Source organism: Vitis vinifera, chromosome 4 (genome assembly GCF_030704535.1).
Source record: "Vitis vinifera cultivar Pinot Noir 40024 chromosome 4, ASM3070453v1".
NCBI lineage: Eukaryota > Viridiplantae > Streptophyta > Magnoliopsida > Vitales > Vitaceae > Vitis > Vitis vinifera.
In genome coordinates, this window is record NC_081808.1 from 1139629 (window position 1) to 1155108 (window position 15480).

The window sequence follows — 15480 nt, forward strand, 5'->3', positions numbered from 1 at the left end:
AACACATGTATATGCATAGCTTGTTAAGAGATCTATCTTCAAACATGTGAATATTTTCTTTTACAGTTGGGGCATACAGCAGATGTGGAGCCAGTAGTTGTATTTACATTCGGGTGAGAATTTGAGTTAAGAAAGGTGTATGCAGATGGGTGAGGTGTCTTGTTCTTTGCTTTGTACTTACTCTTTTAAGACTAGTTCCACAAAACCCATTTACAAAAGGATTTATTAATAGGTTAGGTTGTATGGAGGTTTGGATTCCATGTTTCTTTATGCTAATATTTGTTTCTATATTGATGGAGTGTTGGCAAAAGATTGTAGCTAATTGATTCCGGTAATGAATATGCTAATTGCAGGATGATGTACTACTAACTCTTTTGAACCCTAAAAATAAATCAAGAATGGAAGCAATGGGGTCGGCTCATTCATCCTAACACATAAGTCTAGAGGTGATAAAGTTTGACACGATTTACAAACCTGACATGTCTTTTGCAAATTTGAATTGAATATAATCATGGTTGGATAAAATTGTTATTGACTCGTATAAATTGTTTAATAAATAAATTTCCTTATCAATTTGAATTTAACCTAAATTAGTGTATTATAATCAAGTTGATTAATCTGAGTATAATTCATAGTATTTTTAATTCACATTTAATTTATTTAAAATCAGATTTTGAATAAACGGGTCAATTAATTCGTAAACACGGCATGTTGAGAGGCTAATCATACTATCTCAAACAAAATTCAACTCAACCCAATCATTAAATTGGTTATATATGTTGTGCCATGTTTAATAATTAGGTTGTGTTTGATTCATTCTTTTAACCCGGTAAACCATCAACTGGAATTACCATCCTCCATAACATCAGATTTCCATTCATCTGCATACTTCATATCTATTTTCCATCCCAGTATAGACTAAAGATGAAGGTAGGAATTTTTGGATTGTCTAATGGCCCCAAACAAGTTTTCAGAATCCTAGGAAAGCATATTCTCTTGGGTTGCACTCTGTTGACAAATTTAAATAACACCACAGAATTAAATGATGGAAGAAGGGGTCAAGTCGGGAGAATTTTATAACCTGTGAATTCTCAATCTGTTTCTCTTTATCGAGTCAAGATTATATTATGACAGACCCCCCTGTCATGTATTTTAGTTGCCTAAAGTCATCGGCTAAGGCCATTTCCATGCCTCCTCCACAACTTGGCATATTATAAGGGTGACATCATGGATGTTTAGTGCTAGCTGTTATACCCTAAGCAGATCTAAACTTTTTTCGGATCGGTATGAATTCAGGTTTTGTCACACAAGCTAAGCGATAAAGATGCATGCATCGCCCAGAAAAATGGTATGGCAATATAAGATACTTCAATCAAATAGCATAGCTGATGTCTCCCAACAATAATAAAATCAGATAGCTGAGTCAAGATTAAGGGTAAATTGGATCACCCGGATCGAGCCATTTGTGTACAGTTCTCATATGATGATTTTGGTGAACAGTCTAACATTACCTACTTATGAACAATATATAAGGCAGCATATAAGAACCTTCTATAGTCTACGTTTTGAAAATGCCCAGAATTCTGTAATCGTTGATGTAGAAGCTCATCAATTTTATTCTGTATTATAACCCATTGGATGCAAATCAGATTGCTTTTCATCCCAGCTGTGCATTTGTGGATCAGAGAGAGAGAGGAACCCCAAGATCAGATGGTAGACGGAACGGGAAATGTGCAAACTGGATCCTTAAGGTAGGGGAATCAGGTTTCTTGTCATCAAACTTGTAGCCTGCAGGAAGAGGTAGATGTTTGTCAACACAATCAAGTGATGTTGTTCACAGCATAACTTTAAATGGATCCATTGTTCTCAATTTTGTAATACATGATGTAACGAATTGAGAATTCATTTTTCATAAAAATAAAACGGAATTAGATAAAATGCAACAAAGGCTGTCATGAAGTCATGAATTGAAGCATGGAATTAGCGATAAATTAAAAGGGATCTACCTAACACCAATTGAAATAATGAAGTCATGAATTGAAGCATGAAATTAGTGATAAATTAAAAGGGTTTTTCTATCTAACACCAAACGAATCAATGAAGTAGAAGAACAGATTCCAAATGAATAAACTCAAACTTGGAAAGGATTTTTCTAATTCTCAAAGAATGAACAGCAGCTGAAATGGTAAAAAGATAATCTTTTTATTTGACTTGAGAATGATAAAAAAAGGAAAGAGAGGATAGGAATGGATCAGGTTCTGTATTCCAGCAGAGTTGAGAACTGTTTTATATTTCGAAAAACAGGAAAAGAAAAAATGAAAATGGCATAAAATAGGCCATTTAAAAAAAACGTCAAAATGTTGTACTCTGAAACTTCAAATATGCTAGACTGATTAAAAAACGAAAGCATTCATTGTTTTCATTTTTGAATGAAAATGTTTCTGAAAACTATTTCATATAGCTGCCAAACGGGCCCTCAGTCTCCTCACTATGGAAAAAAAATGCCCCACATAAATATGGATGTATGTTTCCACACCAGTTAGTAATCTAAAATTATCAAATATTAATGAATATGCTTTACCTTGAAGGGCTTCTAAAGCAGTCCGAGAACAACTTGCATCATTAAACTCAACAAAGCACAAAACCATGGCCTTATCTCCACTCTGCAATTCAATTGTCTAATTAAAGAGCTAGAAAACATAAAAGAAAACATAGTTATAGGATGAGAACATCCTAGCATCATGCCATGTCTAAATGTTCTATACTATTATATTACAACAAGAAGATTGCTACTTTTTGTGGGACTGGAAAATTTTGAAATGCCTTTGATATACAAGGAAATGGATTGACTTTAAATTATATGCAAACTACATAAATGAGGAAAGAAGTTTAAACTTGACCTCATTAATCTACCTCCAATGCCCGTCTCTCTCCCTCCCCTCTGAGAGTCTTTCTTTCACCCAATGTCCACTCTCCCAGCTCTACCCTGCCCCCTGCCCCCTGCCCACACCCCACCCCCCACCCCCACTTCCCACCACAAAAAAGAATCATAACAACACCCCAACCCCAAACCAAACATCAAAAAAATGAAAACCCCCTCCAATCCATTTCTCCAAAAAACCTCACAATTTCTAAACACATGTTAAGAGAGAATACTATTTGTTAACTGGCAAATACTTATTTGCCTATATCCCTCATACAGACAACCATCCAAACCACTTATGAGTCATAATGCAGACATGTTCCACTTCAAGTCTAATCCATAATCCAAGGAAAAAAAAAACAAAACAAAACAAAAAAGGGATTATTTGATTAACTGAAAAGAAAAAGGCTAATTAGAAGACTTACATGTCTGGGCTCCTTATGAACAACTCTGATTTCTTTAAAACCAATAAACGGTCGGAAAAGATCTTTACAAGTCAAGGATTAAATGAGGGATATGAAAGATATTTAGGGGACTTTGGGCACGCATAAAAAATACAGTTTATTTTCCATACAATTTGAAGATCAATGAATCTCCAGTAGAATAGAATGACTGGCAAATGATAAGTGAAAAAAAAAATGTCATTTCTGGAAATCCTAATAATTACCCCATAAATGCAATCATCCAAGTAGCATCATTTCAAATGCTAAGAAGATTAACAGTTTATGCATTTGAAATGAAATAAAACTTTCATTTCTAGGTTGTGACCCAATTCCCCTCACTGGGTAGGTGCTATCAAGATGTCACAAACCAAACAGCTGCCTACATGTGACAAATGCATGCAAAAGCCTGGAGGATACGGCCAACTTCTCGTCTGGTACAGTCTTTTGGAAGCCCGTCAACAAAAAGAATATTTGATTCCTGCACAGGGGGTGGAAGGCTTTCAACATTTCCAAAAGAACTGGGCCTTTCAATGTCTGGAATGCCTGGACTAATACCATGTGCAACATCTCGCCTTTGACCTATTAAATTTGGATCTTCTACAGGATTTGGGTAGCCCTTAATGTTTGTTGTGGCGGTGAATCCACCAATTACAGGTTTTGGGGGAACTCTGATACCCATAATATCATCAAAGTCATGAGCCCCAGGCCGCACTGGTAAGATCTATTAAAGAAACAAAATACTCATTCTTCTGTTAATCCATTATCAAGAGAATGACATCTAAATCACTGTTCAAAAAGTTCTTACATCCTTTGGTGGGTAATCTGAAGGAGCACCATGCAAATCGTTAGTGCCCCACAAATGATGAGCTGCTGATACAGATGGATCAAGCGGCAAGTAGCCTGGAAAGCTGGACCTTGGAATGCTGCCTGTTGTAAAAAAGGGCAACTAATCAAGACATTTGTATAAAGATCCACACAGAAATGATAGGAGATAGAGACAAAGACAAACCGTTCATCACAAGGGCATTATCTACCATAAAAGAACCTCATCAGAAAAGCTTATGAAAATCTATAATACATTGTTAAATAATGCCATCTCTTCCATTTTTGTCTATGCTTCCACTCCTTCACTTGGCTCCATTGCAATCAATGGTGATGCTTGGAAGGGTAGTATCCATGTAAAATAAATTGCAAGAGTATCTTTAATGAGAAGATGAATATCACTATGATGAATAATCCGTATTAGTTGCTGGTTGGTGGAGTAGCTATGAGCCTAGGAGGTCAGCTAGCCACAAGCTTGCATGTAAGCTGAAAGCTCTTAAAGAGGACTCAAAGCATGGGAACAGGGAGGTGTTTGGCACTATTGCTACCTGTAAAGCTTATGTGATACGATAAAAAAATGGGATGCAAAAGAAAGAGAGGATGGTTTATTTCTTCATAAGCAAGACACCAGAAATTCAGCTATTTAAGATTACAGCAGGCTGGTATGATGAAGGAAACATCTTGCAGACAAAAATCTTGTGCTTTATGGCTAAAAGGGACAGGAAGGCTAATTTTTTCGCAAAGCAAGAAATGCTCATAGGAGATTCAACTCCATACGCAGAATGAGGATTTTTTTTAGTGCTCTGATGAGACTAATTTGAAGAAGGGAATAAATCAGTTGTTTGAGAAGCTTCTTTCTGTACTGAGGACAGGGAGGCTCTCAAGCAGTTGGGGGTAGAAGGACAATGAAGGCATGAAAAAGCCTTTAATTGAGGGGGAAGTTCACATGGCGCTTAGCAAGTTGTGAAGCAATAAAGCTCCAGGCCCTGATGATTTTACCTTGCCTTTTTGGCAAAAATGTTGGAATGCCATTTAGTTGAGGTGATGGATTTTTTGCTTGAGTTCCACACTTCCACTCTTGTTATACTTTTGAGAAGAGATTGAACACTCCATTCCTTGTGTTGATCCCTAAGATAGGTGGTGCGGGGATATTAAAGATTTTAGGCTTATCAATTTGATATTCAGGATGTACCAGTTGTTGGCTAAGATGTGGCCAATGTGCATAAGAAAATTTTAGGAAAGGGGATTTCTAAGTCCATAAATGTGTTTGTGAAGGGAAGGCAAATTTTCAACACCCTCCTCTTTGCCAATGAGGTTTTTGATTCTAGAGTTAAAAGCATGCTAGTTGGGAGTCACCATTTTTTCTGTTGGAGATGATGGACTTCAGTTAGAAATGGGTTAGTTGGATCAGATTTTGCATCTACAGGGCTTGGTTCTCTGTGCTAATCAATGGTGCTCCCTCCAGTTTTCTTCCAAAACACGAGAGGCTCAAGGCAAAGAGACCCTTCTCTGCCTATTTGTTGATTCTAATGATGGAAGTTTTGAGTTGTTTTCTAAGGGCAGTGGAAACTGTTCTTATCAACAGGTTTAAGGTTGGGTGGGCTCCTAAAGAGCAGCAGGATTGAGATTTCACATCTTCTCTTTACCAATGACAAGTTGCTTTCTGTAACACAACTAAAGAACAGTTACTTATGCCTAATGGGTTCTTTTATGTTTTCAGGCTGTTTCAGGTTTGAAAATCAAATTAGGAAAAAGCAAGCTTCTATTGGTAGAAAGGATAGAGGATTTGGAGTATTCGGCCTATCAATTGGGGTGTAGGAAGGGTACCTTTCCCACCAAGTATTTGAGCATGCTATTGGGAACTCAGTTCAAGTCCTCTTGTGTGTGGGATCCAATTGAGGACAGGTTCAAGGAAATATCAATACCTTTGTAAGGGAGGGAGGGAGGGAGGCTGACTTTGTTAGAAAACACTTTCTCTAGCCTTCCAATTTATTTCTTATTGAGATTCTTAATTCCAAGGAAGATGAGGATCAGACTGGAAAGAACTTAGAAAAATTTTCTATGGGGTGGAGGTCTCCTTTAAAAGAAAATTCATCTAGTTAGGTAGTAGACTGTATACTCTAAAAAGTCCATTGAGGGCTTGGGTATTAGGAGCCTTGGGACTCTCAACAAGGTGTTATTGAGTAGATGGCTTTGAAGATCTGCTGCAGAGTAAGATAACTTTTAAAGGAGGTTGATAGTAGGGAAATGGAGAGGGGTGGCATTTTATTGAAGTGAGGGACACTCAAGACTCAAGTTTATGGAAAGTCATTAGGAAAGTTGACGCTAGTTTTTTCTTAGGCACTAGATTTACCATCAGCAATAGCCTTAGAGACTTAGAGTAAAGTCTTAACATGACCCTTGGTGTGGTGGACACCCTAAAAAATCATATTTTGGGGCTTTTACATATAGCGATTCATAAGAATGCTTCGATGGAAAATTTTCAGGATAGGAACCACCAAAACCCTAAATTTAGAATGAACCTTTTAGATTGGAAGTTAACGGATATGATTCATTGTCACAAGCTTGCAGCTTTTTAAACTCTTTCTCTATATCTAGTGACTTTGGAGGATGGAATAGTATGGAAGGTTGATAGAAGAAAATAACTCTCCAAACTCATCTCTGGCCTCATTTGAAACTTCCATCATTAATACCAAACTGATTTGGAATTCTAAAGAACCCACCAAGGTTGGTGTTTTTGCATGGAAAGTGACTTGGAAAAAATGTTGACTTTAGACCAACTCATAAAAGAAAAGAGTTTGGCCCAGTTGTCTTTGCAATGAAGACCTTGAATCTGCAGCCCATTGTCACACCCAGCTCCAAATGACCCTCGCTTGAGCTTGAAAAGCCTAAGTCTATGACACCATGCTCTCATTCACTGCAAGTGGACTTTTCCACTGGTGGTCTATGGTGTTTTCATTATTCAGCGTGTCTTAGGTGCTTCCCCATGAATAGAGATGTCCCTCTCAACTAGCATGTGTCTCTTCTTGGAGACAAGTGCAAGGCAATTTGGAGGTTGATTCCATTATGTATATTTTGGATCACTTGGAAAGAACAAAATGGAAGAATGGAGTGGTCATGCATGGAGTTAAAAGACATGGCGCTTAAGATTTAATTTTTGTGGTCAGGCAGGGAGATGGGCTTTTCACTTTCATCCTTCCTGGATTTTGTGGACAATATGAGGATTGAGCAGTTTAGCCAAGGTATTCTGTCTATTTTCTATGTGTTACTTGTACACATCATACGTACATGAACTACACCCCCACCATTTGTTAGACGCTTTTCTAGCACAATTTGTTTCATTTACCTTAAAAGGAAGAAAAGAATAATCCATAAATACAAATCAAACATTATAGAGGCGGAAAAGGCAAATGCGACTATGACAACATTTATTTCCATTTTTTTTTTGTCATAGACTCGTAGGCAAATGAGAAAATATATTAAAGGCACATGAGAGGAGGTGCACAAAGGACACATGATGTATACAGAAGACACCCGTCTAGGCAAGAATAAGTTAAATAAAGAGTCCCTCTCGTTACTTGAAGGTCGGCCAATCTACAACATCTATCATAGTCATTGAGTGGTCCCTTATGTACACCCTAACCCAATTCAAAAAATATACATAAAAAATCATATTTGATTACTTGGCCTCACTACTCAACATCAATAAAAGACCTCCTATCCTTTTCCTTCCAAAGAATTGAAAACAGGCACAAGAGTGGCCCTCCAAGCTTTTTTCCATTTCTTCCTCACGAAAGAGCCATATCAACTCAAAAGGTTCCTTTCACAAAAGAGTGATCACCCAAACCACTCCAAAGAGAGAAAATATCAACTAACATGCTTGCTCATACTTGTTTTGGAACATTTATTGCCATATAAGATGACTTGAGCAATCAATGATTTAACTAATGCTCCTATTGATGCTTGAAGTAATGCTCCTTTGTTTGATGAAACAAAAACCTCCGCTATCCCTAGCACTGCATCCAATATAATCCTTTCACTCCACTATAAAGGAATCATACTACTAGGAATATCCCTACACCCTTTCATTCTTGCTAGTTGCCACTTCTCTTTCCAAACCCTCCCTTCACACTAGGATTACTACCATCATGATGTCATACCGCAACTTTGCTAATAGTTAGATTCAAAACCACAATCAACAATTTGTAGGAGTTTATCTTTCTCTCATACAAACACAACTATTGTCCATACATACCGATCGGACAAACTATGTCCGACAAACTATATCCAGATAGACTATGTCCAGACATGCTATGTTACTATGTCCCGGACAGACCTAACCTGAACAATTCAGCCTGGCTTGCTAGTCCAAGCGTGGCTTTTCTAGGGAAAATTCGGCTCCTCCCACAATTTATATAAGCTTGGCATTGTAACTCTCAGCGTCTTTTGTGAAGTCTTTATTCCTCCATTGAATGAGTAACAGTGGCCCATTTATTCATGCACTAGTAACGGCTAAGAATACTAATTTTTCCTTTTTTACCTAAACTATGCTGATCAGCTCACTTACCTGTCCGGACAAGTATGAGGAAATCTGTAGCAAGTCTGAGGTGTTTGCAATCATCTGGTTTCACGAAAAGGCTTCCCTGGGTCTCTTATTTAATTATATTTGTTGAAAATTAACCGTTTTTCTACTTCAAATTAACTGTTTTTGTAATGCCAATGAAGTCAAATTCACTCGCCAAGTCAACTTCAAATAGTGTGTAAAATTAGATGATGAACGTCTACAATGCCCAAACAACATCTGAACAGCCTCATGGAAATTCCAAACATTAGAGATCATTCACAAAGAAACGCAGGTGTAAATCAAAAGACGTTATCAAGTTAAGACCACATGCACATGGAAAAAAAAAACTCAAAACTCTAACTTAAATTCACAGAGCTCAAAATTCTAACTTAAATTCCGGTTTCTTCTTGATTACCTCATTTTCTTTTGCAACCAACCGAAGCGGGAACCAGCACGTAGCTGTGGTTTGATCGGAACATGTGTGGTTGATGAGAAAAAGTAGGAAAATGAAAGAAACTATTTTTTTTTTTAAGGATTTAGATAACATCAACTACTTCTCAGATAAACACGATATAAAACATGATTCTGCTGTTTCTCTCTTTCAATTTCCTACTGTTTCTCGGCAGCCAAACAGCAAGCTAGGGTTACGGGAAAGAAAATGTACCTCTGTCTGAGGGTGCACCGCGTCTCCAGTACGGATCGGCCATGCTTCTACCCCTTTCTTTGGTAGGTCTTTGAAAAATGAAATCAACCGCCCCCGCTGAATGCTTTACCCTCTCTTGCAGTCTTATGCTAGTGTGAGAATGGGTGACCCGGTTATAACCGGATACGGGTCGGGTATGTGGTTTATACCGACTTGGGGATCCATTAATAATTAGAATAACTTGAAAGGAAAATAGTCTGTATTTGATTTTTTCAATTACATAAATTAAAAATATATATATACTAAGAAAAATATAAAAATTAAATTTATCTATATTTTTCATCTTTATTTCTACTAACGACTAAATGAAAATTGAAAATATAACAAATATTAAACTCATAATTAATTATGAAATTTTGAATAAGATGGAAAAATATATATATTTTTTTACAAAAATATGATTAAAGTTTTCCTTTTTAAGTCCAAAAATAATGTTTTATTTCATATATAAGAAGACTAAAAATAATGAATAAAATATATTTTTATCATATTTATAGATTTTTAAAAATGATTAGAAACACAAATATCTTTCTGCTATTTTTTTTTTAATAATCATTTTTTTTCAAAGCAAATATTTTGAAATCTAATACCCAAATTTCCTTTAATAATTTGAATTTTATTTTTTGTTTGTTAATTATTTTAAATTGTTGTTATTTAGCTGATAAATTTTTTTAAGAGAGTTGATTTTGTAATGGTTATTTAGTGTTTTTAGGAACATTTTTTCAAAAACAAAAATATTTGACTAATAAGGAAACTAAAATTAGTTTTCCTTTTATGACGTCCCATTTAAAATTTTATTTTTTTTCTCTACATTTTTCTTACATCTTTTACCCATAATAAGATCCTTTTCTGGTTTTGAAAAAAAAAAAAAAGTGTGAAGGAAATAAAATAGAGAAAAAAAACTATGGTTTCAAAAAAAAAAAAGAAAAAAAAAAAAGAGTGAATGAAATAAAATAGAGAAAAAAAAAAAACGATCCATGAAAAAGTGAAGAAAAAAAAATTAAAATAATTTTTTATTTTTTATTTTTTTAAATCTCATTTTTTTTTTCTTTTATATATAAGAATTTAATAATTAAAAATACATAAGTTTATAAATATTTTAATTATATTTATTTTATTTTATTTTTGTATTTTTATAGAAAACCCAACATGAGAAACTTATTTATTTTCCTTGTTATTTTTTAGAAATCAAACATAATGTTAGCCCAAGGGTTCTCCTAATAAGGTTTTTATGATAATAAATCATTATTAAGTAACTAATTGGTTTGAATGGTAAAAAATCTCAGGTATAAATTTGAAAACTCATCAAATGACCAAACGGATACAAAATCGAGACTTTTATAAGACTTTTAATGATGAGAAACAAATGTAAGATGAATGCATTGGTGCACTTAGATTTTTCATATATTTTCATGCATTTTTGAAAACTTGTTTTATTATTTAAAATTATGATTTCATTAAAACCCGAGTTTTATTAAATGTACCTTAGGCAAAACGTTTCAAAATTGACATATTAATTTACCTAAAGACTTTGCCTAAGTATTAGAAAGGAAAAAAAAATTAAAAAAATATAGGTTTTCGGGGCCAAAAGGCTTAACCGGTTGAGGCATAGGCCAATCGGCTCAACTGGTCGGGAAACTGGTTGATCAACTGCCCTTGTCTGGTTGAGGAGTGTCAAAAACACTCTCTCTTCTAGTAGTTTTCCCTTTTCAGTTAAGGTTCCCTCATTCCCGGTCGACCTCCGGTTGAGGCAACAGTAACTTGCCAAAGCATTAAATGTTCTAATGGTTAGTGAACGGTTGACCCCCAACTCAACCGATTGAGGTTGCTTTTTGGTTTTCTTGGCTCCCAAGCTTAGAAACCTGTACATTGAAAGCCCCACTTCATTTATGAGATAGAGAACACTTGCAATCAATTGCCTACCCACTTGTTATTGCCTTAAAAGTTTTCATTTATTTATTGGTGTATTAAATTTTCACTTACATATCCTTAGTGCACCCTTGTAAGTCATCTTAACTTGGATTTGTATTTGAGTTAACATTGAGTTAGGTTGAGGGATTCATTATTGTAAAAATTGAGTATTAAATACTTCAAGAGAGTTAGATATTGAAGAGATCGTGTAAAAACCCATCGGAGTCGGAATCCAAGTGTAAAGAAGTTTAAAAGCTTGGTTGAAACTTCAAGTTAGTGAAACCCTTACTCAGTTAAGAGTCTGATGAGAGTAAATGTAAGCAATAAAATGTCAAACCACTATAAAATCCGAGTTTGAATTCTCTAATTTTATCTTTTTATTTTTTATTATACTGTGTTTGAATTTGTTGTGTTAAAAAAGTTTTATAAAAACCCAATTCACCCTCTTTGATGTTTTTCTCATTTAAGCATAACATTTATTTTCTCACATAACATTGGGGAAAAAAAGGTTTTGACAATTTTGTATGTTTTTATTTTATTTTATCATGCTTATATCAATCTTTTTATAAGAATTTATGACATGTTAAATATTCATAAATAATATCCATATCTTAGTTTATTTACTTTAATTCATTTGCCTGGCATTTAATTTAAAAAAAAAAATCTTATTATCCAATTAATACAAATATATTTTAAAATAAGAGTTTTCTTACATTAAACAAAATATATTTTAATAATTCTGCATTCAAAGAAACACATTTTTTAAAAGAGAAAATTAGACAAGTTAATTTAAATATTTTGATAAATTAATTTTTTATTGTCTTCCTTATTTTTTCAACAATACCAAAAGAATTTACATTATTAATTATGCATAAAAACAAAACAAAACAACAACAACTGTGAAAACTTATAAAAGAAAGAATGCTAAAATGTGAATTTTAATTTATTAAAATTTTTTGATAATAAATAATAAAAATATGAATTTAGTCAATTGCAGAGTAATTGGGAAATATTAATTAAAAAAATGAAAAAGATAAATCCATAAAAAAAATTAAATTTTTGTATTCTGTATAAAAGATATTACATGTATCATTAACAACATATAAAAAAAAAACAAATATTTTGAAATCTAATAATATAGTTTAAAATATAAATAAATAAATTCTCATTTTACGTATATTTTCAAATATGAACATTACAACACACTTTTCCTTTAATAATTTGATTTTTTAGTAATTATTTTTAATCTGTTTTTATTTTAATTAATACTCTTTAAAACTTGTTTAGCTGATACATTTTAAGAGAGTTGGTTTCGTAATGGTTATTTAGCATTTTTAGGAATAATTTTTCAATAAAAATATTTGACTACTATGGAAACTAAAAACTAGTTTTCTTTTTATTACATCCCATTTTAAATTTTAATTTTTTCCTTCACATTTTTCTTACTTTGTTTTACCCATAATAAGCATTTTTATGGTTTTGAAATTTTAAGGAAAAATATGAGAGAAATAAAATAGAGTAAAAAAAAAAAACATGATGAAAGAAAAAGCGGAAGAAAATAATTTTTTTTTAAATAATAAATTATTGTTTATATTTCTTTAATCTCATTTTTTTTTATCTTTTAAATATAATAATTTAATAATTAAAAAAATAGATAAGTTTATAAATATTTTAATTATATTTGATTTTTTTTTGTGTTTTTATAGAAACCCAACATGAGAAATTTATTTTTTTTTAATTTTTTATTTTCCTTAATATTTTTTGAAATCAAACATAACATTTGGGAAAAATAGGGTTTGACATTTTTTATGTTTTTATTTAATTTTTCTTGCTTATATCAATCTTTTTATTATGACATATTAAAGATTTGTAAATAATATCCATATCTTAATTAATTCACACTAATTTATTTGCCTAGATTTTTATTTTAAAAAATACAAATTTTATTATTCAATTAATATAAATATATTTTTAATGAGAGTTTTCTTGCATTAAACAAAAATATATTTTAATCATTTGCATTCAAAGAAACATATTTTTCATAAAAGAAAATTACACCAATTAATTTAAATATTTTGATAAATTAATTTTTTATTCCTTATCTTTTTCAATAATACCAAAAGAATGTCCATTATTAATCATGATAAAATGAGAATTTTAATTTATTAAAAAAATTGATAATAAATAATAAAATATGAATTTTGTAAATTGCAAGGGAATATTATTTAATATTTTTATATTTTTAGTTTTAATTAATGTCAGGTGGGGTTCACCCTTATTTTAATAAAACCCTTCCACTTAATAAAAAACAGCAGAAACATGTACAGTAGTTCAGGAGCACAAGTTTAGACTACAACCGAATAAGTTTCAATCTATCATTCGTTCAGTCCAACTCAGCGTTGTCAAATCCGAAATAAGGTCTAATCAAGATCAGCCACGTCATCGGTTACAAACAAGTGCAATGGGAATGCGCACAGCGGATGAGTACTGTAGCACGCAAACCGTCAGGACACAGCTAGATTTCACTGTAAATTCCTCAATTTAAATGACTTGTGCGTGGGTGTCGTTTTTATATGGAAAGGGAAACCTACCGTGTAAGTCTCATGCACCGAGATCGGTCTGTCTGGGTCAAATCGGTCAACGAATGTACAGTACTCGGTCAACGAGACAGCATCTCGCATTGGTTGGTGAGGATCATGGCTCACCGAAGGTGCCCATGACCAATCATGGATTGAGATTGTCTACTTTAAAAATGAAAATGCCATTATTATTTAAATGATAATAATAATAATAATAATAAAAAATTTAAATATTAAACTTATTTATATTTTGAATATGTTTTTATCATTAATTGACAAACTAAGAAAAGTGCCATTTAAAAAATATTACTTTCAAGGCAAACAATGAGTCACCATTGACTACTAGTAGATAAGCAATGGCAATCTTATTTTTTATTTTTATATATATTTAAAAAAACTCAAATGAAAAAATTAAGACCTTAATTGATAATGTTTTTTTAAAAACAAAAAACATAAGAAAATATGTTTAACAGAAAAAATAGAAATTAATTTTTTTTATTTTTTAAGAAAACAAAGTGTTTACATGTAATATAAAAGATTTTAAAATTATTTTTATATTTTCAATTATCACTTAAAATATTGTATAGTATCCCATCATTTAAGTAAAATGTTAAAAATTAATTTAAATTTATGAAAAATGAATTAAAAATTTATATTTCTATTTATAGAAATAAAGGTGTATTTGGAATGTTTTTGAAAATAGTTTTCGATTATTTTCATGAATAAACTTCTATTTAAAAACCTAAATTTAAAAATAAAAAATTTCTGGCTGATTTTGAATAAAAATGCTATATATTTATATGCAATATAAAAAATTTCACAATATTTTCTATATTTAAAAAAAAATTTAAAATTTAAATAGAAAATAAGGGTATATTTATAATTTTTTGAAAATAGTTTCAGATTATTTTCATTAATAAATTCTATATAAAAATAAAAAATTTCAACTAATTTTGAATAAGAATAAAAAATGACATTTCTATTTATAGAAAATAAGAGTCCGTTTGGGATGCTTTCGAAAATAGTTTTATATTTATTTAAAAACCCAAATATAAAAAGAAGATCCCAACTAGTTTTGAATAAAAATATTATATATTTATATGCAATATAAAAATTTTCATAATATTTTATATATTTTCAATTATTATTTAAAATATTATATGAAAATTTTGAGAACACCTCAGATTTATTTCTATTAAAAAGTTTGTGAATGGGGTTACAAAAATAGTTTTCAACAGGTCTTAGTATTTATTTAATAAAATCATTAAATAATTATTATAGTTTATAATTTGTATAAGTTAATCTAAGCTGGCTATGTGAAAGCAAGCTGAGCTGACGGGAGTCCAACATTTTAATGTTCATCGCTGGAGTTAACACAGCAATCGTCTGTGTGAGCGGGAACACCGGAATATAACACACCACCACGGTAAACAGAGACACCCAATCACTGACAAGAAAAAAACCACACCCACACAGAATAACCGCGCTTGAAACCACCTTCCAATCACAGGCAACTAAATGGGCCCCACGGCGTA

The 15480-nt window shown here is 32.1% G+C and overlaps 1 protein-coding gene across 2 annotated transcripts; it reads right to left on the reverse strand.

Annotated features, from left to right (window-relative positions):
* Positions 1–1346: 1346 nt before the first annotated feature.
* Positions 1347–9548, reverse strand: LOC100257637 (RNA-binding protein 1). 2 transcript variants are annotated; one of them, XM_002280047.4, is made up of 6 exons: positions 9417–9548; positions 4172–4293; positions 3784–4087; positions 3349–3380; positions 2582–2663; positions 1347–1788 (listed from the first exon to the last, which is right to left on the reverse strand). In XM_002280047.4, the coding sequence occupies exons 1-6, from the start codon at positions 9457–9459 to the stop codon at positions 1682–1684; spliced, it is 690 nt and encodes a 229-aa protein (XP_002280083.1). In that variant the 5' UTR covers positions 9460–9548; the 3' UTR covers positions 1347–1681. The 2 variants fall into 2 exon arrangements, with proteins under 2 accessions (XP_002280083.1, XP_002280068.1); XM_002280032.4 differs by having other exon boundaries at positions 3349–3410.
* Positions 9549–15480: the final 5932 nt, after the last annotated feature.

Excerpts from the sequence above, each read along its gene's own strand:
- LOC100257637 (XM_002280032.4), bottom strand. The coding sequence starts at position 9,459 with ATGGCCGATCCGTACTGGAGACGCGGTGCACCCTCAGACAGAG. Across the intron at positions 2,664-3,348 it reads TTCATAAGGAGCCCAGACAT|AGTGGAGATAAGGCCATGGT; the intron begins GTAAGTCTTCTA and ends ATTGAATTGCAG. Across the intron at positions 1,789-2,581 it reads TGCTTTAGAAGCCCTTCAAG|GCTACAAGTTTGATGACAAG; the intron begins GTAAAGCATATT and ends CTCTTCCTGCAG.